Consider the following 27,051-nt stretch of genomic DNA (forward strand, 5'->3'; position numbering starts at 1 on the left):
CAGAGGTGACACGCGAACTCATTTTTTTGGTTGATTTTTCTTTGTTAAATGGCATTTAAATATATAAAATAAATATCAAAAATATAAGTCTTGCCGAAGCCGGTTTGGCTCAGTGGATAGAGCGTCGGCCTGCGGACTGAGAGGTCCCAGGTTCGATTCCGGTCAAGGGCATGTGCCTGGGTTGCGGGCATATCCCCAGTGGGAGATGTGCAGGAGGCAGCTGATCCATGTTTCTCTCTCATCGATGTTTCTGGCTCTCTATCTCTCTCCCTTCCTCTCTGTAGAAAATCAATAAAATATATTTAAAAATATATATATATATAAGTCTTTGTTTTACTATGGTTGCAAATATCAAAAAATTTCTATATGTGACACGGCACCAGAGTTAAGTTAGAGTTTTTCAAAATGATGACACGCCAAGCTCAAAAGGTTCGCCATCACTGGTCTAATGTATCACTAATAAGAGGTTTTCGTTCACAAAACTTCTGGTAGCATTTAAAAGTTCTTTCAATTACTTTTGCTACTTTCTTTTTTTTTTTATCATAATCAAGATTTTCCCTAAGATGAGAGGTATAAATATTACTTCTGTTCACTTTAAAATGGTAATTTTGTTATATGAATTTCACCTCAATAAAATATTTTTTAAATTAAAAAGAAAGGTTATTTCAAGAAGCTCAAATACATTTGAAACCATCTGGGTGACTGTTACTACAGTCTCATAATGGTTAGTTATGAAGAATATTTTTTTTTTCTTGTTAAGAAAGGTTTATGTTATGCATTACAATTTTAGACCTTGTTTGCAAAAGTAAACGTTCAGGAAGTTATTTTCCTCTGAAATACTTCGGAAACAGGATGCTGATGTTATTTTTTGATCAGGGGTAAGGCATTCCTTCCTTTCTCTGCGTATATATTTACGACATTTAATTCCTTTACCTATATGCTCCCTATTGTATCTACTTCCATGTTGCTATTTAATTTGCTCATCACCAGGAGTTGTCCTATCTGTGAGCACAGCTGGGAAATCACAGAACTACACTTTAGTTCACATTCTTGTTTTAACTTACCTCAAGAGTGACACAGTTGGGCCTGTATCATTTCTGAACAAGGATTAAAAGAAAATTATTTCAAAGGACTAGAATATAATTATTTTTACCCTTTCTATTCAGGACTTTAAGATTTTAAAATAAATTTCCAAATGTCAACATGAAATTATTTTCATAATGATTTTTAAATTTTTTGGTAATCTTTGCTAAACTCAATTTTGCAACCTATAACAAGCTGTAAGAGCCAATTCGGAATTAAAGAAATTCTTGATCCCCTTGATTCTAATAGGGCCATGTGTTTGTTTGTTTTTTGCGTGTGTGACATAGATTTCCCTTTAAGAATCTATAATTCATTCGCCTGGCCAGTGTGGCTCAATGGTTGAACCCATGGACCAGGAAGGAGGTCACGTTTCAATTCCCAGTCCTGGCACATGCCTAGGTTTCGGGCTGAATCCTTGGGGGGGGAGGAGGACTGCAGGAGGCAACCAACAATGATTCTCTGATGTTACTATCTCTCTCTCCTTCTTTCTGAAATCAATAAAAACATTTAAAAAAAGAACTTATAATTCATAACAATATTAAAGCCAACATAAGACAAGATGCCACAAAATCAGATATGATATCCACTAAGAATCCTCTTCAGGAGATTCAGATATGCACACATTAAAAACAAAACCAAGCAAACAGTAAAAGTAGTTAGCATCCTCACATGGGCAAGTCTAGAGGGACTGTGCAGGAGGGCTCAGCATTAAGAGGCAAAGAATACAACACTTCCACGTCAGGATGAGTAGAATGCCTTCTTCCTCCTCCTGGACCAAACCTTCTTCAATGTAATCACCCAGTAAACTACAGTGGACTAGCATTAGGGTCCGATGCTGAGAAAGCAAATTCACAGTTAAGGTTGTCCTTAACATATATCCTATCAAGGGTACCAAAAGTGTAGATAAGTGGCCCCCGCCCTCCGTCATGTTCAGATACTGATGGGCACTGCGAATTTTCTAGCTTCTAATGTTTGCCTAAGACCCTTAACATTTCCCTAATGTTGCTCCTAGGACATTTTCTTGAGTTTGTCCCCATTGCACATACACTTTTTGTATTTCCACATGAAAGCCTAACAGACAGCTAACTACTTAGCTGTCTAACACTTGGGGGAGATAGGATGGTCTTGAGGATATACTATAATATGAAGTAATATAAATATCAAAGCCTCCTAAATATAGATATATTTCACACTAAGAGTTTAGATACCTAACATGAAATACAAACATCACATAATGGAAATTTAAAAAACTCACTGAGCTATAGAACCTATTGTGTCACAAAATTTCTAAGACTTTTTGAACATATACAATATCTATATCCAGTTATTTCCTTGTAAATAAACACCTTTGGACTATTTGCTAATTCCACACACCCTTTAAAACTATAAAAATTTTCACAAATGGCTTTTCCTGTTTTACTTTATGCTGTATTGTGGTCCATCTGGAAATATAAGTGGTGAGTTCCTTCAAATAAAAGTATACAAAATTATATTGCTCACGCACAAAATGAACATTGAACTCATGGCAAATGGATACTAAATAATATCACTATTAGAAAACATCCAATAACAATAAAATAAGCAATAAAAACAGAGGGATTGGTTTAATAAATGCAGTGTTCATCCACCTTCATCATGAATTATATGTTCAAGAATTGTGTCCTGTGCAAACTACAAACTTGTCCATTTCAGCCCAGGGGGCATTTTTCTCTGGGTTTCTAACCCCTTGAAAATAGAGGTTTCATCTAGAAAACCTAACAGATCCTCAGCTCCTTTCAACATTGTAATATATTCATTACATGTAATATAGTCACTGGCAAACATATAACCAATTAAATGACATGAAGGTGGGGTCCAAATTCATAATGAGGGAAAATGGACCAAACCAACCATAAGATACAATGTAGAAACCCAAGCAGAAAAGAAATATGCAAAATTACACATATGAAAAGCAAACACAATGCGGAGGTTTTTAGCTAGTATCGGAGAAAATGGTGAGTGGGTGTGTCTATTTGTGTGTTGTGTAAGATTCACATTAAAATTAAGAATGCAAAACTGTCTCATTAACAATACACTGTAAGGGTCATGAGTGAGAGTAAAGTATCTTGTAAAACAAAACAACAAAAAAACACATACCATCATAGTAGACAATTGCTCCTACCAGCCTGTCCTTCTGAAGCATTGGGAAATGCTCCAGGGCTCTCGATTTGCTGAGGATGTAACTGCTTTTCAGGCAGTTACTTCCTGCCACCAGGTCGTACATTTTGATTCCTACCCAGTAGTAAGGTAACTGCCACCACCTACAGCATAAATAGGGGGAAAGGTTTCTTTAGACAGTGTATCGCATTACAGAATGTCACTTTAAGTTCTTAGATATGTTTCATTTAAGAAAAGCAAAATACGGCTAGAAGCGTACTGTGAAAGAAACAGAACCGCACCGCTGTTGTTGACAAAAGCCCAGCTGAACTAAGTAAGTCAGGGGTCCTCAAACTTTTTAAACAGGGGGCCAGTTCACTGTCCCTCAGACAGATGGATGGCCAGACTATAGTTCAAAAAAAACTATGAGCAAATTCCTATGCACACTGCACATATCTTATTTTGAAGTAAAAAAACAAAATGGGAACAAATACAATATTTGTATTTGCATGTGGCCCGCGGGCCGTAGTTTGAGGACCCCTGATGTAAGTGAATGAATCCATAAGCCTTCCAATGAATCACCTGGAAGACAATGGTTCTTGACCTCGCTGCATTTTAGAATTCTCTGGAGAGCATCAGAAATAAATACAGATGCCTAGGCTTCACATGTCTAGAGATTAATTTAGCTAAACTAGGAAGGGGCCTGGCTGACAATAATGGATCCCCAGGGTGGGGAATCACTGGCTTAAGGTGTCCTAAGCAATCTATGACAAAATATGGACAATTGTAAAATCTGTTTCTAGGTCCCCCACAACACTCATAGCTAACAAAGTTAGAGAATCCACTTCTTCATATTACCTGTACTCTAATTTAAGGCAACTTCATGAATAGCTTTAACAATATCAGGAAAATGGGTTTTATAATTTATAATCTGACACTTTTTAAAAAAATGTTTTGTTTATTGATTTCAGAGAGGAAGGGAGAGGAAAAGACAGAAACATCAATGATGAGAGAGAATCATTGATCGGCTGCCTCCTGCACGCCCCACAGCGGGGACTGAGCCTGCAACCCGGGCATGTGCCCTGACCAGGAGTTGAAACAAGACCTCCTGGTGCAGAGGTCGATGCTCAGGCACTGAGCCATACCTGCCAGCAATATCTGACACTTCTAAACAAAGTTTGGGTTAATGCACATATTGAAAATGACCCAAAATGATAAATACAGAACACAGCTCCCTTTGCCTTCAAGATGTAGCCTTTGGAGGCTGGTCAGTAGGGAGTGATTTAGGAAAAGCCACACTTTTAATACAACAAAGGAAAGTATTTGAGCATGATTAAAGATTGCGATTAATTAAAACCACATTAAGAAATACAAACTGAGGAGTATTTCCATTAAAACTGTGTTGTTCTCTATTAACCTCGGATAAGCAAATGTGTATAGATGCTACCAAAATGCTTACTTGTAAACGGGAAGCATTATAGGCAACGGAGCTGATAAATGGGGAGCAATTTCTAGTAGGTTGGCGCGCTCGTGAAGGGCTTCTTTTACCATCCTATACTGAAAAGCAAAACAGAGAAAATTAGTTTGGCAGTAACAGATCATAATATTTTCAAATGGCAAATAGACACCCCGCCAACTGATTGATACACAGAAACCTCTCTACCTCTGAGAGAGGGTAGCTCCCCCCTAATCAGATTTCTAATAATACATCATGCTGTCAACCGGGGAGATTTTTTAGAAGCCTTAACTGTATTTGCATAGGAGAAAAACATGCTGTCAGAGCTCCCAGGTGTAAGATATTTTCCTGACTGGAGTTACAAGATTATTATAACAATTTATCTTGCATTCTCTATATTGTCCCTTTTCTCAGGCCCCTGTAATATTTCCCCGTGTAAGAGACAACAGATTGTTCAAAAGCATGCTACACATCCCCTTCTGGCCTCCACGACCCCAAGCAGAGATGATGCTTAGGAGTTGCACAGTATTTTATAGATTATTACAAAAAAGCTTATCTCTTAACTCCTTTGGTCCTTAGAATACCCCTCTGAAGAACCAGCATTACAAGTATGATACTAATTTTACAAAGGAGAATACTGAGGCTCCTAAAAATTGAGTAAGTAAACTGGAACACATGCCAGGCCATCTGATTCTAAACCCTATGCTCTTTTCCTTGCAGCCATCACGATGTCGCAGAGACACCAAAGAAAAGGGACAGATTCACAAGTGACAGTGTCAAGTTAGTGCTGCTGTGTTTTTCCCGTACGGAAGACAGATACCGAGTTCAGTTGATTTTTTTTTTTTTTAGCCCTCTGGGAAATGTCATCTTCCACACTGCCTTGGCAGTTTTCAAGCGGTGGCAGACTGGACACAGTAATGTGTGACATAAGAAAAGCATGACTCAGATCATCTTTCCTTCAGAATGTCAGCGACAAGATTAACGTATGGCTGCAGTTTCAGTCAAGAGGATCAATTTAATACCCCCCCTCCCCCCCGTACTACAGCACAGTAATACAGAGTAATACTTCCCCTGTATTACTCTGGGGAAGTAGCAATTTGGTGGCTATTGGCAAACAAAAACAAAAAAAGAAGAAAAAAAAAACAATCACCGTTGTTAAAAGGCAACACCCCCAAAAGTGATTTTGTAAATCTGCTACTTTGACATGCCTGTGCAGAAAAAGCCCCCGATCGCCCATAAACATAATACCACAGGAAAGAACCCGCACGCCTCTCCTGAAAGATATTCCAGCAGACTACACTAAATAGGTATTTCCAACAGGAAGAAATGTTAGGAGCCATTAAAAAAAAAAAATGATTTAATTGGGTAGAAAAAAGCATAGTCGCAATTTTTGTTTAACAACCAGCATACACAATTACCTGCTCAATATCCAACTTCATGATAGCCTTCTGAAGATATCTCACACCACCATGGATCAATTTAGTGCTTCTGCTGCTGGTCCCCGATGAGAAATCATCTCTTTCTACAAGGGCTGTTTTTAGTCCTGTGTAACCAGAAAACCAAATTAACTTCTTAAATTACACAATTTGTATGTAATTCATTAAAGGCGCTTCTCCAGGGTAGAGACAATCACAAGAAAAATTACTCTGAACATGGATAAATTTGTATTCCAAGTGCGGTACACTGTCTATATTATAATGAAGAGATTTTAGTCTCTTCCTGGGGGAAAAGTCAAAGCAGAACTAGAAGCATATTAAACGGTGAATGAATCACAACTAGGAAATATCACAGTACAATTTCAGGGCAGTCACAAACTCTGGTGCTTTTAGAGGGTCCAAGGAGAGCCTGCACCCATCTTTACCCAGGAGGCTAACTCAGTCATTTTCACAAGTCCTTCTGGAACTCCCATTCATCCCTCACTACAGGAGTCCAGGCGTGTTCCAGCCCCACATCTCCAATCTACTCTAACGCATCATCAATGAGTCTAGACTAGCCCTCGTATGTGTTGGCTCCTATTTCTAGAATGGTGTTTTAGAGGTTATAAAATGGGAAAAGAGATCAAAGCTATCACAACAGAAGAAGAAGAAAATTAACCCCTGATATTGAGGAGTTCCTGGTCTAATGTAAGACATCCAAGCATAATATTGTGGACTTACAAAGAAAAATACAAGCCGGAACAAATGAACCCAAGGAAGGACAATATTCTTGGTAAAGGTGAGGCTGGGCAAAGAAAGGTCAGTTCCAGAAGCTGTCCCTCCCTCCCCCCCCCCCCCTTCCTGTGAGGGTTGCAACAAATCTCTTAGAGATTAAATTAGTTTGCTTTGGTTTGGTTTTCTTGCAGAGACACCCCTATCTCTCCAGCGTTGGGTAGGAGCAGCAGTACGGTGAGATCCATACGCTAGTTAGAGATGAAATTCAAAACTTCAAAAGGCCCAAAGTATATATCAACACCGAGCCATGAGGAGTTTTCATGGCCTGGCACACTCTTGGGGATGAGAGAATGTCATGGAATCCAATTACAATGAGAATATGTAACTGGAGCAGTTTGGGCTCACAAAGCTCATATAAGAGAACTTGTGCGTGTATTCAATTCAGAGCCATTCATTACATTTAATACCAAAGGGTCGTTTTTATAACTTTTAACAGTTTAAATATCGTACCCAAATGTCATCATAAAATCAGGCCAATTCCCTTGACTCAAAAGGACAAAATATTTGGAAGCCGTGGAGAGGAAAGAAGAGAACTTTGATTCCAAGGGCAAAAAGTGCTAGTGCTCTAACTAAGGAGCTAAATAACACAGAAATTACAGGTATCATAGACCCAGGTCCCTCTTTTAAGCATTTATGCCAGAGAAAGATCTGTAAAATTCTCAAGTATGAATACCCTATCAGAGTTTAGTAAATGTAGTACTGGGTGCATTATAAAAAAATAAAAAATAAACTATACCAAATTAGTACTTAAGAATATTGAGAGCTTAGTGCCAACTTAGAGCTAAGTGATGATGCCAGAAATGAATTAGGCATGGACTGAGGTGTCAAGTAGCTCCCAGGCCAAAGAGAGGGGCAGAAAGTGCCACCGGATTTCATAGGTACTACATTTGAAAATACAGAGGACTCTTACCTTACTCTGGCTTAGCAGGTAAATTCAGGACATAAGCCTCAAAGTACTGTAATCAAGATTACATTTGTATTCTCTTACAAATGCACTGTCTTGGTGAGCTATATCACCTTGCCTTAGTAAGTCCAACACAGAGTTTTTCTAGCTCTAAACTAGACTGTTTCTCTTCAGTTGTGATCAGATTGGGGGTGGGGTGAGGGGTGGGGGGATGTGACTTTCAAATGGCATTTAAGAGCCAGATTGTATAATATAGACCTCTCTTTCAACCTCGGAACCACAGTCTTGGCATCGAGACGCCCGTACCATGAGAGGCAGGGACATCAGACTGAGAACGGTCAAGCAGCCTCCAAGCCAGCCCCTGGCTCCCCGCGTGGGCCTGCCCAAAGGCATCCTGCTGGCTGTGGTAGAGGGCATCTTAGTGCCCCATAATGCCCACTTTCTAGTGTCTAATCCCCCACCCTGGTGTGTGGGCTAGGCCTCGTGCCTGGCTTCTAATGAGGGGGGCACAGCAAGAACAATGGCACATGACTCCTGTGTTCAGTTACAAACGTTTCCTTGTCCTTTTTATCCACTCAGAAGAAGCAAGCTCCCATGTTGAGTCAAGGAACCACAGGACGCCCCAGCCAGCAGGTCATGAGGAATGGAGGCCTCGGGCCAACAACCTGTGAGGCCCTGGTCCTGCCAACAAGCATGTGACTTGCTCGGAAGCACGGCATCCTGTGAGAGGCTCCGAGCCAGAGGCAGGCCAGGGCACACGCAGACGCCTGGCCCCCTGAAACTGGGATAATAAATGTGGTTTCAAGCCACTGCGTTTTAGGGTAGTTTATTGATGGCGCAATTCCCTCTAAGAACAAGAACAACAGCCGAGGCAGGAGTTTTTAAATACCTAGGATGGGTGTTCAAGAAAGCCTGCGTCTACAGAGGAGTGTGCTGCAGAGAGATGGAGGGAAAGTGGATCACCGGCCAAGATCAGCTTAAGCAAGAAAAAGGCAAATGCTTGAAATGGCCCAACTTTTGTAGCAGCCACTTGTCCCTCCTCAGGGGCTGGAGTGCAGGGTTCAAGGGGCGATGGGAAGGACTTGGGGCGGGGGGGGGTTGTAAAAGGCCTATCACAAATAAAGACATAATAGCATCATAAATGTTCTAGTTCATCTCAGCAGTGATAGAGCTTATTGATTTCCATAAAGAAGTAATGTCTGAAAAGAAAAGAAACAAAAACTATTTCTCATAAAATCTTGGACTAGTTGAATGAATTACCTAAATGGAGGGAGGCCAGCCCTTCATTGCCAGCCATGTGGGGAGGCATTCTCTCTGCTCTGAAGGAAGGCCTTTGTGAGCTCCTCAAATATAGCCAGGAGTAGAGGCTTTCGTCTACTTTGGGGCAGGATCCTGTCCTGTGGGCCACTGTCTCACAAGTGAAGTAATATCCAGTCTCCTCAAAAGGAAATGCCTCTGTGAACATGGCTGAAAGGCATGGATCAGTTTGAGAAGCAAATGCTTCCTTCGAAAGTACAAGATCTGGCATCAGCCCAGCTGGTGTGGCTCAATGGTTGAGCATCAACCTATGGACCAGGAGGTCACAATTCGAATCCTGGTCAGGGCACATGCCCCGGTTGCCGGCTCAACCCCCAGTAGGGGGCGTGCAGGAGGCAGACAATCAATGATTCTCTCACATGAGCATGAACTTGAATCCTGTGCTCAGTCACCATGTATCCGTTTGGAAGAATAAGGGCGTGCTTGCTGATTTTTTTTCTTTTTATCATTACAAAAAGAGGAATAAACTGAAAATCTTCCAGAGGTTCTCAGATATTGTTTTTGAGAAATGCTACTCTGCTGCCTATCAGGAGAACCACCAAAGTGCTTTAAGCTGAGAAATCAGATGAATGTTCTAGAAAGATTTCTCTAAGAGTGGGCCTGGAGGGCAGGGCTGGAGGAGGAGAAGAGCTGGAGGCAGGAGGGCACTTAGGGGGGCCCGCCTGAGCAGGCGCAGGGCAGTGATGATGCCAGCCTTACAGGGCTAAAGATGATATTGGAGCGGGATAGGAAGAGAGAATTTTACGGACCTGTGTTAACAGAACACTTTTTTTTTTTTTCCTTTCCCAAACTGACAGTGTGAGGCAGGGAACTACTCTAGGAATTAGCAAGCCATCTCAGGAAGATATTTCAGGATAGATAAGTGAGACCTAACACTTTAAAGCCTCAAAACTGCTTTTGCAAGTATTGGGCATTTTAAAAAGTTATTCACATGTACGTATGTGAGAAACCCTAGTGAATACCAACAAAAGTTAAAATGGGCTTCTCTGTCAAACCACGCTGTTGTTCTTGTCCCATTATTTCTAGTGTCATATCATCAAGCTACCCACCAGGATTCCTGATGAGAAATGGTACTGTTCCTTCCAGAGCAAAAAACATAAAAATCAAATTGTAGCTACATTGATATATTAATGTAATGTAAAAGCATTACCAAAAGTTTTTTGGAACCACAAAAAAACTAAATAGTCTAGAAAAAAATATTTTAAAAATTTAAACTGATGCTATATGCTAAATGTTCTGAATTTCTTATTTTTGTTGACAAGAATGATAGAAGGGGGGGGCAATGTAAAGTCAAGACATTACTAGAAGTTATAACCGTTTCTCAAAATACATTCTTTAGCTGATTAACCATTATCTAACACTAGAGGCCCAGTGCATGAATTCGTGCACCAGTGGGGTCCCTCAGCCTGGCCTGTGAGATCCGGCTGAAACTGGCTCTCCGACATCCCCTGAGGAGTCCCAGATTGGGAGAGGGCGCAGGCCAGGTTAAGGGACCCCACCAGTGCATGATTGGGGCCGGGGAGGGACGCAGGAGGTTGGCCAGCCAGGAAGGGACCACAGGAGGGCTCCAGGGCACATCCAGCTCATCTTGCTCAGTCCCGATCAGACAGATCCCAGCAGCAAGCTAACCTAATGGTTGGAGCGTCTGCCCCCTGGTGGTCATAGCAAGTGGTTGAACGGCCTTAGCATATCATTAGCATATTACACTTTGATTGGTTTAACGGACGACTGGACGATCAGACACTTAGCATACTAAGCTTTTATTATATAGGATGTTCCTTTCTGTTCCACCTCTCAAAATGCAAATTTTTTCTCCCCTCAAAAATTATTGATCTGAAGAAAAACAAAATACTGATCTAAAATTAAGAGTTTAGTTTTCTGATACATTAAGCATAAAGCAAGGAAGTAAAAAGAGGGTGCTGTTTTATCTTCTCAAAAAGAATGAACAGTATTTTTAAGTGACAATCAATGCTAACATTTTGTATTCTTAAGGAAAACAAATTTGAAGGACATCAGAAATAACGTCCCCAGTCTTCAAGCCTCTACTCCTGGCTGTATTTGAGGAGCTCGCAAAGGTCTCCCTTCAGAACAGAGAGAATGCCGCCCCACATGGCTGGCAATGAAGGGCTGGCCTCCCTCCATTTAGGTAATTCATTCAACTAGTTCAAGATTTTATAAGAAATAGTTTTTGTTTCTTTTCTTTTCAGATGTTACTTCTTTATGGAAATCAATAAGCTCACTGTTGAGAGGAACCAGAACATTTACGATGCTATTATTGCTTTATTTGTTTTTATTATTGATTGCTTTTAGTAGGTATTTTCAGGAATTTCATGACAGTGGTGAAGTATTAATAATGGAGTAAAATTACTCTAAAATTCTTAGAGTAATTCTTACTCTAATAAAAGGATTAGCTCTAGTAGAAGAACAAAGCCACCTTGAACTCTACCTTTCAGCCCATCTCTTAGCAAGTTAAAATTGTATCTTCTGTGTGGGGCAGGGGTGTGAACTAAATACAGCTCTTTATAGCTTTGCCTATAGACTTCAATGAGAAGGTCTAGCTACCAAGTACTTCCAAGTAAACCAATTCATGGATCAGCTACACTGGGTGGCCACGGGTGTAGCTCAGTGGTTGAGCATTGACCTATAAACCAGGAGGTCATGGTTCAATTCCCGGTCAGGGCACCTGCCCAGATTGCGGGCACAATCCACAGTGTGGGGTATGCAGGAGGCAACCGATCAATGATTCTCTCTCATCATTGATGTTTCTATCTCTCTCTGCCTCTCCCTTCCTCTCTGAAATCAATAAAAATATATTAAAAATTAAAAATAAGACAGCTGGATGAAGTGATCAACCCAATAAGTCTATAGATCACTTCATAAGTTATATAAATGTCTAATCAAGGTTATACACCTAAAACTAGTATAATATTGTATGTCAACTGTAATTGAAATTTTAAAAAGTTTTTTAATTTAAAATAAGAGAGTTGGATGAATATAGATGGATAATTACCATCTAAGGGGAGGAATGATACGACATTTAACTTTCACAGCATAAAATAGAACAGAAGTACATTTTAATGCCTTTTACTGATTATCTTATTATGCATAAAAACATGCTCAATATAATAAATGCAAAAAAGGAGAACAAAATAAAACTCTCCTGTAATCACACCACTCAGAGACAACCACAGTTGACATTTGAGTGTTTAAATGTTCACATTTTCTATGCATGTATATAATCACATACATACATTTTTCCAAATTAGGATCATGTGATGTATTCCTTTTTTTTGTTTTTCATTTAACAATATTTAGTGTAAACAACTCTCCATGTCAATAAATATTTTCCTATTATTTCATTTTAATGTGTGGATAATATTACACTATATATTTACAATGATTTACTTATTCAATTTTGGGTTATTTCCTACCTCGTATCACAGATAGAACTGCAAGATTATATTTTCATTTAAACTCTACATCTTTAATTAATTCACTAGAATAAATTTTAGATATGGCATACTTTAGCTATTTTTCAATAGAAAGGAAAGAGTAATCCCTATGAAATAACCATCACAGGCATCAAGGTAATAACACACAAATCTAAAAATTGAGACATTCTGTACATTGGTACTATAGAACGGGTATTGATGCCACATATCCCATGAAAGAAAAATGATATTATTTAAGGAAAGGGGAGTTTATCTATCTTCAGAAAAGCTTTGGGCACTTACCCTTGTATTTCAAAAAGTCATTGCCATTAATAAGAAAAAGGACTAACCCAAAGGCTAAACATTTTAAATGAAGGATCAGTTTCTCTAAAATATAACACTCCTGTAAAACTGCAAAGTAATCCTGTCTTTTTAATCCTCCTGATCAGAATCCTGTGCTTTGGACTAGTATTTTCTAACAGTGAATGTTAGCATTTTATAGAATTGTATAATATTGTATTATTTAGTACCTATTTCTATTTTTATATTAGAAAACAGATAAACCATTAACGGAGATATTCGTGAAGTTAGAACATATCATTAGCATACTCTGTTTTCCTTAAAAACACAGCAACTCAAAAATGTATTAAGCCATAGCATTAATTGTAATAATATAATTTCATGAAAATAAGGGAGTTGCTATTGCTGCTTTTACTTTTTACTTTCCTATATAATAAAAGGCTAATATACACATTGTCCCCTCAGGAGTTTGACCAACCAGGAGTTCGACTGCTCACTATGATGTGAGCTGACCACCAGGGAGTGGACGAAGGAAGGCCCTGGCCGGCAGCTAACAGTCAAGGGAAGGAAGGCCCCAATCTCCAGCCAGGTCTACGGACCCTATCTGTACATGAATTTCGTGCACCGGGCCTCTAGTTTTATTATAAAAACAGCCAATGTTCAATGAGAGGAAGAATATCCAAACAATACAGAAGCATACAAAGAGAGAATAATGCATCACTGGCTTCCTAGTTATAAAACCCAAAGGTAACTAACGTTAACTATAAAAATGCCCCCTGTATCTTACTAGAAACTTTCCAAGCTTATGAAAGTATACAACTTGTATACTGCTTAGCTTTAAACACAAATACAATTAACAAACTCACTCTTCATAACATGTTTTTTGGTGTGTGTTTTTCACAACTTGTTTTTCAACTTACAATATAGTTTAGCCATTTTCCTTGTAAGTACTTATAAATTGCTTTTTAATAACTGAATGTACCTAATTTATTAATCCAGGCACCCATTTTTTGCTATTATAAATATTAGTATAAATAGAAATTTGATGAATATTGCATTGTTAAGTCCAGCTTTGAACTCCTCTAAACACAAAGAAAATTATATGTATAAACACTCCATGGACCAGAAACGTAGCAGTAGCAGAGACCCAGAGCTGAGTAGTCAAGCCCCCACAGCCTCTGTCTTGCTGGCTCTGGGGCTAGAAATAGGCAAAGGAAACCAAGATTTCTGTTCCTAAAGGGTAAGAGGAATAGAAGTCTCCCAGGAAGGAAAAGTAAAGATGCCAGATTAGCACTTGAATGCAAGGATTGAAGAAAGGCTCGGGCTTTTGTGAAAGGCTCCTCCTAACCACTGTCGGGTTGTGCACTATCAGCTGGGATGTGCCCAGGAGGCAGGAAGACAGATAGCCGGAGAGCAGCGCCTGTACCACCAGCTGGTCTGCAGGGTGCCCGAGAGCAACACAGGAGCAGGAGCCTCACTTTGGTTCTGGGAGAGTCTCTGATGGGACTGGGTGGTGGTAGCAACTCTATCTATAGAGGTGAAGGTCTGGAAACAGAAAGCGATACTCATTGTTTTAATACAAAAGAGGGAAAGAATGAGGAAAAAGTAAAGTAAAAAACAAGATACAAAATAAATGCATGTGGAATCAAATAAAGGGAAATGGATCAAATTCACCTTTAAAAGGTAGATTCTCTCTATTTGGCATAAAAATCCAGGTATATGCAGTGCACCATAACATACTAAAACAATAGATGTAGAAAAGTTGAAAATAATTATGGCACAAACCCTATTTGATGTTACAAATATTTCTCGGTATCACATGTTTATTATAATTCTGCTATAGATAAAGTTTTATATTTATGAAATTAAATTTAGCAGGATTTTCCAAAAGACACCAATGGCTTTATTGGTGTCTTGCTTAAAAGCATCTTTCCTACTCCATTTTTAAAAAATTTGCATATACTTTCTTATAGTTTTATAGTATTTTGTTAAATCCTTGATCCACATGGATTATGATAAACATAATCTTGGATTATGATAAAAGAAATCTTGGATTCCTTTGCCCATTTCTAGCCCCCAGAGCCCAGCAATACAGAGGCTGTGGGGGCCTGACTACTCGGCTCTGGGTCTCTGCTACCGCTACATTTCTGGGGTGTGTGTGTGTGTGTGTGTGTGTGTGTGTGTGTGTGTGTTTGGGGAAGTGGATACTCCAGCATCACTTATTAATAACTAGTAACGACAGACCTGAAATGTTGTCTTTACCATATTCTAAATTATATATATTTAGATTGATTTTAGAATCTTACTTTTGTTCACTGATCCCTCTATTCCTTTAAAAAAACTATTTTAATTAAACTAGCTTTAGAAGAACTTTAATATCTGACCGATCTCTATCTTCTTTATCATTATTCTTCTTCAAAATTAATCTAGTAAGTCTCATAGGCTTATTTTTCCAGATAAACTTTAGCACAAGTTTCTCTACTCCTGCCAAAGAAAATCACTATATTAATTAAAATTACATTAAATCTCCACATTAACTTTAGTAGAAACTTGCAATCTAGTCTAATTAGCAGTGTCCAGAAAACTTTCACCTGCTGCAATTCTACTGTCCTGAAATAGGAATTTCTATTCCCTCGTGGTGGGAGAAGGTAGAAGTGGGGAAGGGGTAGAAACCTGTTTGCACTATTTTCCAAAGCTCTCCCTTTCTTGCTTTTGTCTTGCAATGCATACACCTTCTGCTTTTCGTAAACCTTTACTTATGCAAAAGAGTGTTATTACATTCCTTCATTTGTGTCTGAGAAACCTGAGTTCTCTGTACAGTTAGGAGACCAGCAGGCATGGCTCATAGATTTGAGCATGGACCTATGAACCAGAAGGTCATGGTTCGATTCCAGGTCAGGGCACATGCCCAGGAAAGCGGGCTCGATCCCCAGCCTGGGGCATGCAGGAGGCAGCCGATCAATGATTCTCTCTTATCATTGATGATTCTCTCTCTTTCCCTGACCCTTCCTCTCCAAAATCAATTACAAAAAAAATTTTTTTTAAAAGACACCTGTGGAAAGTCATGGTGCTAGTAAAGGATGAAGACAAAATTTTATCCCAATTCGTTCAGGGTTTACAACCTGAGCCCTTAATCACTGTGCTGTACTGCCTAAAACTTGAAGAAACTGTAGTGAGAATTCCAGAATTGCTAGCTAGACCCACTCATAAACTAAAAGTATACATACATTTTTAAACAAGAGACTGATAATTAATATTTTCCTCCAGTGAAAAGCAGTCTTCTCTGGAATTTGAATAGAAACCATAAAGGTTACATTTATAAATCAGGTTTTAAACCAAAACCGTACTAGGTGATTCCTGATACATAAGTAAAGTCACATAAAAGAACATGAAGAACTGAATAAAAACAACTTGAAGAATGCTGGGAGTGTGAATATATTTGTCAGCTTCCCCTCATTCCAGCTCTCTTTGGGGACAAAGTGCCCACAACTGGGCTTCAAGGCTGTGCTTCTCCCCAGGAACTGGACACAGAAGTGTTAAACAGTGAAACAATTTCTAATGAGCCCTAGAGACCTGTAGGAGAACGTGAGGACTGTGAAAATTACGTTTATAACGTAATATCCCAAATGAAAATTGATTCCCAAAAAAATGCAGATGGTAAGAATGCAAATAAATGTTCATTATGAAGACTTCATAACTTTTTCCTCTTCCTTGTACTCTTTGTTTATCCATTACCTAAATTGCACTGGGGCATAGTATTTTATCAAAAAGCTTGTGCAAACATTTTTATACAAGCCCTTAGATATCTAATGTTCCCCCAAAACTTTGATGTCCTGAAAAAATCTAATTATTACTGGTAACTTTAAAAGATCACAGTAATTTATTTTTGTCAAATGTGACTAAAGATTAATGGATACAATCAGGAATAATTTGGTAAAAACATATCAAATGCAGAGAAAGCAAAATTTGTTGTTAAGTGAAGCATCAAATATAATAAAAGAGCAAATTCCATGAATGAACAGCAACAATGCACAATTCATTAACCAAATGCCCATGACTATTTCACACTTCAGAGGGCCACTGATATGATCAGGAATGGTAGTAAAAGGATAAATATAGATTAAGTTCAACATCTCTATACATTTTAATTATAAAGGCTACCCCCAGAGAGCTACCAGCATAAAAAAAAGAAGGTTCCTCCATCCCCTTTATAAATCACAATTCCACATATATCAAAAACACATTAAGTCAATTATTGAAAAAAAAACAGCAGTCAATATACCAAGAGATATTAAAAGTACAGCACTTTCTTGGCTGTTACTAACTGTAAAAATTAAAAGTCTGGTCAACATTCAGACTCTGGAAACCCTTATCTCTCCAGAATTATCACTATCCACAATCACCTATTCCAGTGGTTCTCAACCTTCTGGCCCTTTAAATACAGTTCCTCATGTTGTGACCCAACCATAAAATTATTTTTTCGTTGCTACTTCATAACTGTAATGTTGCTACTGTTATGTATCATAATGTAAATATCTGATATGCAGGATGGTCTTAGGCGACCCCTGTGAAAGGGTCGTTCGACCGCCAAAGGGGTCGCGACCCACAGGTTGAGAACTGCTGACCTATTCATTAACTGGTTAATGTCCTGATCACTACTGACTGTTTTCACTGCTCAAAGGAAAAAGAGTATTTGTTCAGCAAATATTAATAGATTATAAGCTTCTTGAGGGCAAGGCCACATCTTCTTATTCTGTATTCTCATAGCTGATTTAGTACTTGGCTCACATCAAAAATAATGTGTATTGTATGTATGTAAAGATTGCGAGAGGGCACAGGCCGGGCTGAGGGGATCCCCCGCCCCGAGTGCACTGTTTTCAAGCCATTTTCATGACTACACATTTAATCCTCTCAACATCATCGACAGAAGGTATTTTTCCTTACTTGAAAGCTGAGGAACCTGAGAGAAATTAACTAATTTGCCCAAGTGTGTGTGTGTGTGTGTGTGTGTGTGTGTGTGTGTGTGTGTGAGAGAGAGAGAGAGAGAGAGAGAAAGTGACTTCACATTAATAACCAGAGGAAAGAAATTATTCTATTAAATATATCTTAAGTAACAGCATTGGTGTTCCAAACCAAAATGCCTTTCTTTCCATGTCATGTTTCCATTTTTTTTTTTTTTTAATAATTTCAGAGAGAAAGGGAGAGGGAGAGATAGAAACATCAATGATGAGAGAGAATCACTATTGGCTGACTTCTGCACGCCCCCTACTGGGGATCAAGCCTGCAACTTGGGCACATGCCCTTGGCCGGAATCAAACCTGGGACCCTTCAGTCCGCAGGCCGAAGCTCTATCCACTAAGTCAAACAAGCTAGGGTCATGTTTCCATTTTTAATGAACTTTTCTAATGTCTTTCCTAATGTTAACTAATAGAGTGACTGAAAGAGAATAGATTAGCAACAGTTTATTCACATACACTGGAGTTTCCCAAACTGCAGTCCATATTTCACTAAAGAAATTATTTTAAAAGATACATGAACAAAGAGAGTTATTTTAATAGAATAATTCATTTTAATAAATCTTTTCTACTCTTAACTGACATAAATGTGATTTCAGATCATATACAAATATTTCTTACTAGAAGCCCAGTGCACAAAATTCGTGCACTCAGTGGCGGGGGAGCCCCTCAGCCTGGCCTGTGCCCTCTCGCAGTCCAGGAGCCCACAGGGGATGTGGGGAACGGGCCTAAGCCAGCAGTTGGACATCCTTAGCACTGCCGTGGAGGCTCCCACCACCATCGCTTGCCAGCCATGATCCCAGCTTGTGGCTGAGCGGTGCTCCCCCTGTGGGAGCACACTGACCACCAGGGGACAGCTCCTGTGTTGAGCGTCTGCCCCCTTACGGTCAGTGCACGTCATAGCGACGGGTCATTCTGCCATTTGGTCGATTTGCATATTAGCCTTTTATTATATAGGAGGATTTCATTGAGATGTATTTACTTTACTATGTATTAAAAAAATTATAAGAACATCAGCTCATAAAATCACAGGAATACAAACTTTCCTTTTTAAATTCATTTCAGTGTAAAACAGTACTATTTAATCTTAAAACTGTGCAACTGCCTACATCAAAAAAATATATGAAGGTGCTTCACAAAGGATGGAAAATTAGTAAATGCAACAGAAACATGACTGCCAGCATAGAGGCCGATCGTGTGTGTGTACTGGGGAAGAAAGGTGGAAACTTTCTTTATCTGTGTCACGTCCATCCACACCAGACTTACCTCTGGTGACAGCATCTAGTGCACAGCCACACCCTGTCGCTCCTCCTCCAATGACAAGGACATCGAATTCAGGCGTGTTTCTCAAAGTCAGTATCTGAGCTTCTCGGGAAGGAGGATCCTTGTTCACTGGTTCTGAAACGTTCTCGGCTGCTTTAACATAGGCCAGGGTCATCTGATGTAAAAGGAGACCATTTACAGTTGTTTGTCTAGAATGCTCACTTAATAAATTTTACAACATGCTAAAAGAGAGTTGCAAGGAGATAAGGAATAGCAGAGCTAGACCTCAGTCCACAGGCCACATAGAGTTATGCCACCAACTGTCTTGGGAAGAAAAAAGACCTTAAAATCCAGGTGTGTTTTTTCCCCGTGAGTCACAACTACTGAGCCATGGAACACTTGGTTTCAGATTCCACCTCTCAACTACTTGATTTGGTTTCATATACAGACAAGTTTAATTATTCCCCACACCGTACAGCAATTCCCAAACACCTTGTCTAAGACAATATATGGGAATATAAGGATATGTTTTTATCCAGTAGCAGCAATTCGGTCAAATAACATTAACAAGTTTTGAGAGGAGGAGGTTTTAAAAAGTACTTTATGACTTTCTGCAATTTCTTAAAAGTATGTGCTCTTCATTCCTTAATTCCCCTGATGAAAATATATTCTAGAGTTTGAGGGTCTATAAGTTTAAAAAGAATCTGTTTAACACAAGTTTAAATCATCAGCTAAGGCCAACGGGAATGATATTTTTCAAAGATTGTAGTCAGAGCTTTGCCCATTAAGTGTTTTACTATAAAATTACAAATTTTACACATTTAATATACACTGTTTTGATTTTTGAAAGTTCTAACAATAATATAATTAAATCCAGCCATAGTCCCCCTAAAGAATAATGACCTTCTCTCATTAGAATGTAACTTATCATCCTAAATCCAAAATGATGCTGGCCTTTAAAAAAAACAAAACAAAAAATAGCTGTCAGAAGTCAGAGTCAAAGGCCTAGAAAAATAGGTATCTGTTTTTTTCCCCCAAAATGCTAACATGAGGTTCATTCACTATAATGAACAGTGCTGGCTAGTGTGGCTCTGGGAGATCATTACCCACAGATATATCGCTTCTGTATTCTTTTCTTTAAATCACAGCATCTGGACAAGCCATAATGCCGTGTTTTCCCAGAACCACAGGCCACAGCTTGCTCAAGAAAAAGGTGATCTATGGCTGACCAAGAGATTGTTCTAAGTGATTTTTGTTCATTTAAATAGAGTAAACCAAACTCCTCCTTGTGGTCATATTTACTTATAATCAGGCCAATTGGATTTCTATAAAAATAAATCTGGAAGCCATAGAGTATGCTGAAAGAAATCTAGAGTTGGGTCAGCAGGTCCTAGTTTAGATCTTAGCACTCTTGTTTACTAGTAATGTGACTTTTGACCCATGATCTCTCTGGTCCTTGGTTTCTTCCCCTGTAGAATGGGATAATGTCCTATGATGTCTCTCTCTCTTCCTCTCTGAGCTACCCTCCACCTGAATATACAGTAACATGAAAGTAATTCGTCAACTATAAAGTATCACCACCAAAGAATTGTTGTTTGAGTCTAGTAGTATATAAAAGGGAACTTTCAAAACATACTTTACTAAGAATCATAAAAACAAAAGCTTATAATCAGGTACCATAATTTTCAAGCTATTAATTCTGATGCCAAGCCACAAAATCATATTCTCCTTTACTAGTATATAACTTATCCTAATTACCTGCTAAAAACCATTTCCCTGTGTTCACATTTACATACATTTAAGGCAACAAACTAAATAAATGTAATTGCTAGGTGCTGTGGAGACTAAAATAACTTTTAGTCATGGTCTATACCTTCGATCATTTAATGAGGAAAAATAATTTACACACACACACACACACACACACACACACACACAGCACTGAGCTATGGCCATTCTGATGAGGGAAGATTTCAAATGGGCCACGAGACTGACAAGTGACTAAACTGTCAGTGCGTTTTCACACAGTGAAAGAATTTTCCTGACATTTTCTGTTTAAGTTTTCTAGAAATACTTGGGGGGGAAAAAAGAAATACTTGAAAAATAAATTCAAGTTCTAATGCAATATATCTTGATATACTTCATTAGAATTTGGTAATGCTAAAAGCCCCATATTTTTCTCTGTTCACAGGTGATAACTATGAATATTAAACTCAACTGAACTTCTGCAAGATTACTAGATCTGATTGATGGGTATCTCTCATGCCTTGTGGGTATGTCATTCCATTGACTACACTGATTTTTCTGTCGTCATCCCCTGCTCATCCTTCTCACCAGCATGCTCTAATTTGTCTCATCTTTACAATCAAAAACATCTTTTAACACACGTTTCTAATAATCAATCTAAAAGTTCTTAAAAGCCCTGTATGCCCTTGCTTTTTCTACTGCCTCACATCCTACCCACTCCTCAATTCATTCTAATATCAATTTTCACATACATACGAGCACCACCACCATTACCAGCAAAACTGGCTAATGTCCACTATAGTTCTACTAGTAAATTTTTTTTAAATATATTTTATTGATTTTTCACAAAGAGGAAGGGAGAGAGATAGAGAGTTAGAAACATCGATGAGAGAGAAACATCGATCAGCTGCCTCCTGCACATCTCCCACTGGGGATATGCCCGCAACCCAGGTATATGCCCTTGACCGGAATCGAACCCGGGACCCCTCAGTCCGCAAGCCGACGCTCTATCCACTGAGCCAAACTGGTATCGGCTCTACTAGTAAATTTTATGAGCACATTCTATCCCTGATTTACTTGTCATCTCAGCACACACATAACTGTTCACTCACCTTGGCATCTGGGAGGCAATCTTATGAGTTGAAATTCTGTCTGTCTCTCTCTCTCTCTCTCTCTCTCTCTCTCTCTCTCTCTCTCTTGTGAGTTGAAATTCTCTCTCTCTCTCTCTCTCTCTCTCTCTCTCTCTCTCTCTCTCTCTCTCTCTCCTTTTAACAACTCTCTCCTACTTTCCTTTGGACATCCCTCTACCTAACATTGAACACTGAGGTTCCTCTTGGATCTGCCCCCGTCACTATTCTCAGATCACTAAAAACTCTTTAGAGAATCTCTTCAACCTCCATACTGTCAGATATCTTTTATACCACACTGACTTCCAATTTTGTTCCCTTATTTCAGAGCCAGATATCAAACTACCTACTTGGTACCTGCATTTAGACATCTCGCATATATTTCAAAATTGAACTGATGACTTTATCTCCCCATACATTTTTTCCCTATCAATGTTCCTCATCTCATGAAGGTACCATTATACATGTAGTTGGGTGTACCACTCTCTCAAGTCCCCATATTTGATGAATCACTGAGTTCTACCAACTCCAATCACTTAATCTTCACTGCCATCTTTCCAGTCAAGGTGTCTTCCCTTTCCCCTATAGTATAGGGGCTTATACTAATATGATATCCTCCTTCAGATCTTCATACATTTGCTGTGTCTCCTTCCAAGTCATTATCTACACTGCAGCTAAGGTAATAATTTTTAAACCCAACTAACATTGTTTCCAAGTGTAAAACCTTTCAGAAGTTTCCAACTCAATTTAAGTTAAAGGTAAATATCTTTACTCTAGTTTCCAAGATTCCTCACAGTCTTTTAGAGTAGACAATACCAGTGCTGGTGAGGGTATCGCACAGTTGGAACCCTCTTACATTGCTGAAAGAAACACAAAGTGATACAGCTATTTTGGAAAACAGTTTGGGAGTTTTGGATACTATAACGGGAAACATACACGTACCATACAATCTAGCAGTTCTCCTAGATAATTACTCAAGAGAAATGAAGACCTACATTAATACAAAAACCTGTAGGAACATGTTTACAGTGGCTTTATTTATAATTGCCAAAAATCAGGAAAATCTCAAACATACTCAACTGACTAAACAAACTGTTATATATCTATGCAATGGAGTAATAACCAACAATCTAAAGAACAAACTACTGATAGATACATGATATGAATAAATCTCATATTCATTATGCTAAGTCATAGCACCAAATTATGGTTTTCCACCCAAATCTGGCTGTCACCTGTATTTTTTGTTTTGGGTTTGTTTGTTTTGTATGTGTGTGTTTTTACTGATTTTAGAGAGAGAAGAAGGGAGGGGGAAGAGAGAGAAACATCAGTGTGAGAAACATCAATCCGTTGCCTCCCATACACACTCTGATCAAAAGCCTAATCCACAACCTGGGTATGTGCCCTGACTGGGAATCAAACCTGCAACCTTTTGGTTCATGGAACGATGCTCAAGGAACTGAGACACTGGCCAGGGCAACTACCACCTGTTTTAATACATAAACTTTTATTCAAACACGACCACACACCATCATTCATGTATCAGCCATTACTGCAATAGCAGAACGAGTATCAACAGAGACTATATGGCCTGCAAGCCTAAAACATTTACCACCTAGCTCTTTACTGAAAAGTTTCCCAATCCCTGTGCCAAGCGAAAGAAGCTAGACTCAGAAGTGTATATATGATATGATTCCACTTATATGCTGTTCTGTAAAGCAAAAATGTATAGGGTCAGAAAACAGATCACCAGTGATTGCCAGGGTTTGGGTGTTAGGGGCAGGGAAGATTGACTACAAAGAGGATAAGAGAGAACTTTTAAGGATGATAGAAATGTTATATATCTTGATTGTGATGGTGGTTATATGGTTTATGTACTTGTCAAAATTCCCAGAAGAGTATATTATAAAGGGTGAATTTTACTGCATAAAAATTGCACCTCAAATAATACATTAATAAACTTTACTAAAAAAAGAATAGGTAAATACATATACTATAGCCATTCTGTATCAGGCGCTATTATAAAGATTTTTTTCCCCCTACTCATTTAATCCTCACAATAACCCTATGAGCTAGGCACTACTATGGTCTCCATTTTACAGAAGTAACAGAGAAGGTAAGCACTCTATATGGTAGAGCTGGGAATTGAACCACACAGCCTGGCAATGGATACTAAGTTTTATATTGCTATACCATACCGACTCTACATATAATCTGAGGAAAAAAATAAGGAAACAGACTAAATAGTTATAATAGGATGAGTTATCACCGGTTGCCAAATGCAGAAAGTTTTTTGGGTTTTTTTGGGGTATGGTTTTGTTGTGAAGGTTTTGCTGAACAGTCCTCCCAAAACAATTTTTTTTTAACTATACGGTCCTATTGAGGATAATTTATTTAATTTCTGCCACTACATTTAAAATAAGATTTTATTTTTGTTTACTTTTTTCATAAAAGCTGGAAAGTGTTGCAACTGAGAAGCTAAGCACCACGTTTATTTTAGAGTCAGTAAACAGCCTAAGGCCCTACTTCTAATTATGACAAGAGAAAGACTCATTTTGGCTTCATATGGCTTTGAGTCACAAAAACACATCTGCACTCTACCTTCCTGAGAATATGTTGATGGAGGGGAAATAAAGAAGAGAAGCAGCAGGAAGGAAACAGCAGTGGCAAGTCACAGCGTGCTCTGAGAATAGAGGCCTTTGTGCTCCAAATCTCCCCAGCCCTCTTCTCACCCTCCTTCTTTCCAAGGCAGTTTTAGTAAATGGGAGTCTGAGAGGCAGGCTCCATCGCAGGATTGATGCAGAGATTCTGGGAGAAGCCTTGGACAGGCCACCCATTCTAAACCACCTGAGAGACCAATCTCTCTCCTGTGTCCTGGGAGGATATCTCACCCACTGTCACTCAATCAATATGTACTGCAGGCCCTCAAGGAATCTACACACTGGAGGACAAAACAAAAAGATAAAAAGGAAATTATGATATCGCTGAACGGCTGGATTTAAGACAGAGAAGAGGCTATACCAGAGCAACAAGTGGCACCCCAATCCAGACCTAAGAAAGTTTCCTGGAAATGACAGCTGAATCGGGTCAAGATAAACTAATACATTAGCTGGGTGACAGTAACAGGGAAGGAAGTCGTATTCAATAGCATGTGCCAGAAGTCATACTAGCCAATTAGTCAGCACAATACTTTCTCAAAAGCACTTCCAATATTTAAAAGCTGCTGTGTTCCACGTAAAAATTAGAAAATGTCCATCTGAGATAAATCTGCTGAAAGGGAACAGCAGTTCTCCCTTAGGCAGGACCTGTGCTCTTGTTAGCCCAGCATTCCCATTCACTGGCTTCATGGGACCAGTCTGGCCCTTACGGGACCAGCAGTTTGCCAACCCTGACCTAAGACAGGCCCAGTACTACCAGATTCAGAATCTATTTCCTAGCTCAGCCATTGTTGCCAGAAGAAAGGAGACACACACAAAGCAAACTGCCTTTTGCTTAGCACAGTTCCAACTACAGCTCCCCAACAAAAAAATTCTTATCTTAGAAGAATTAGAAGATCTAATATAGAATATTATTTTCATGTTGTTATTTCTGACTATATTTAATTATTATGGACTATGAGGAAGTAGCTGTTTTATTAATGTGTAAGCAGATTTTTATATACATTTGAAAAAGATAAAATTCTTCCAGTGTTCTGATAGAAAGCATACAGCTTTTGTCAAGAGACAGACTGGCACACTGAACACCGACATGGAATTGAAAGCCAAGCTTATAGTCTTTGAGAGTTTACATCCCAGAGAACAGAATGGGAGTCAGAATGAGATCTGTTTCACTATGCCTGTGCACCATTAGCCTTGCAAATTAAAAAAAAAAAAAAAAAGCCTAGACACTTGCAACTTCGGGTGAGACCGAAAACAAGATCTAATAATTAGTGTCTATTTCTGAAAGAAGTGCATATTTAAAGACCACAGGCAATTAACAACCAGGTTGCCCTGTAATCATGTAGAGTAATAATTGGAGTATAAAGTAGGGTTTCATGCAAATCACTTCATGCTGCAACTATCATTCACTCCCATATTGTGATTCAATCACACATTGATAATGGAACCGTTAAATTTAAGGGAAATTGCTTCGTGTTTTGTTGTCACTGAAACAGGCTGACTATATCTGTATATTCCTGGAAAGTAAAATGCAACAAGCACCTCCTAACAGTGCACCATAAGATGTTTTAATGGCCTTCACCTCCTGAGTCACTTTATGATCCTAAACTGATGGTTTTCCTGTAACTACATGACAGTAAGCAACATTTCTCAGTGTAAACATACTTGGTGATGGACTCATGATTACTCTGTAAGAACGGTTGCAAATGGGTAGACTGTCATCTCCACTGGGGACCAGATAAGAGAAAACAAGACAAGTCCATCCTTCCAGGGTGGCTGAGAATGGAGTTCTAGTTCACCTTGAAGGTGTTATACAACCGTTAAGTGGCTGGGTTCCTTTGAGAAGTCACAGAGAAACTTTAATAGCAATTGTACTATATCATTATAAAAGCTCTTATAGCTGAAAAATAGGGAAAACCCTTTGGCTCTGTCCGCCTTCAAAGAAGCTCACATCATAATAGACTACATGAGCTGAGGTTTAAGAAATATGTTTCATTGGTTTTCAAATAAACATTTTTAAAACATAGAATATGTGTTTGGAGGTGTCTAAACTTGACATTGTTCTTCAATTCCCATAGGGCGCTGAGGATTAGCAAATCTGGAGAGGAAGCCTGAGATCCGAGAGGCAGAGAGGGAAGCGATGAGAGTTGTCACTGCCTCACTGTTGTTGGACCACACACTCTAACATGCTAGCTCCTTTAGGTGTCATGGCTACCACAGAAGGGAGGCAGCCTTTGACCAGAGAGGAAACTGGGTTTTGTGATTCCTTAGGAAAGTCACTGAGTCACTGAATCACACTTTGATCCCAGGTTTGACTCTAAATCACATGTCCTCACCTCTGCTAGGTTATCTTTGCCTATATGTTTGGGTTACCTGGACCCCAAGACCCACCAGCTTCTCTGACAC

At 39.0% G+C, this 27,051-nt stretch overlaps 1 protein-coding gene across 8 annotated transcripts in view; it reads right to left on the reverse strand.

The window, feature by feature from the left end:
• The window catches only part of GPD2 (glycerol-3-phosphate dehydrogenase 2), a 140,086-nt gene that overhangs the window by 62,805 nt on the left and 50,230 nt on the right, over nucleotides 1–27,051 (reverse strand). For 7 of the 8 annotated variants that reach the window (XM_036320876.1, XM_036320875.1, XM_036320879.1 and 4 more), the window contains exons 3-6: nucleotides 19,119–19,290; nucleotides 6,094–6,218; nucleotides 4,679–4,776; nucleotides 3,220–3,383 (exon numbers count right to left, since the gene is read on the reverse strand). In XM_036320876.1, the coding sequence (XP_036176769.1) occupies nucleotides 3,220–3,383; nucleotides 4,679–4,776; nucleotides 6,094–6,218; nucleotides 19,119–19,290 (559 nt within the window). Of the gene's footprint in view, nucleotides 1–3,219; nucleotides 3,384–4,678; nucleotides 4,777–6,093; nucleotides 6,224–19,118; nucleotides 19,291–27,051 lie in introns of those variants that run through there. The other variant, XM_036320882.1, reaches the window with a different exon arrangement.

Source organism: Myotis myotis, unplaced genomic scaffold (assembly GCF_014108235.1).
Source record: "Myotis myotis isolate mMyoMyo1 unplaced genomic scaffold, mMyoMyo1.p scaffold_m19_p_8, whole genome shotgun sequence".
In the NCBI taxonomy this organism is placed as follows: Eukaryota; Metazoa; Chordata; class Mammalia; order Chiroptera; family Vespertilionidae; genus Myotis; species Myotis myotis.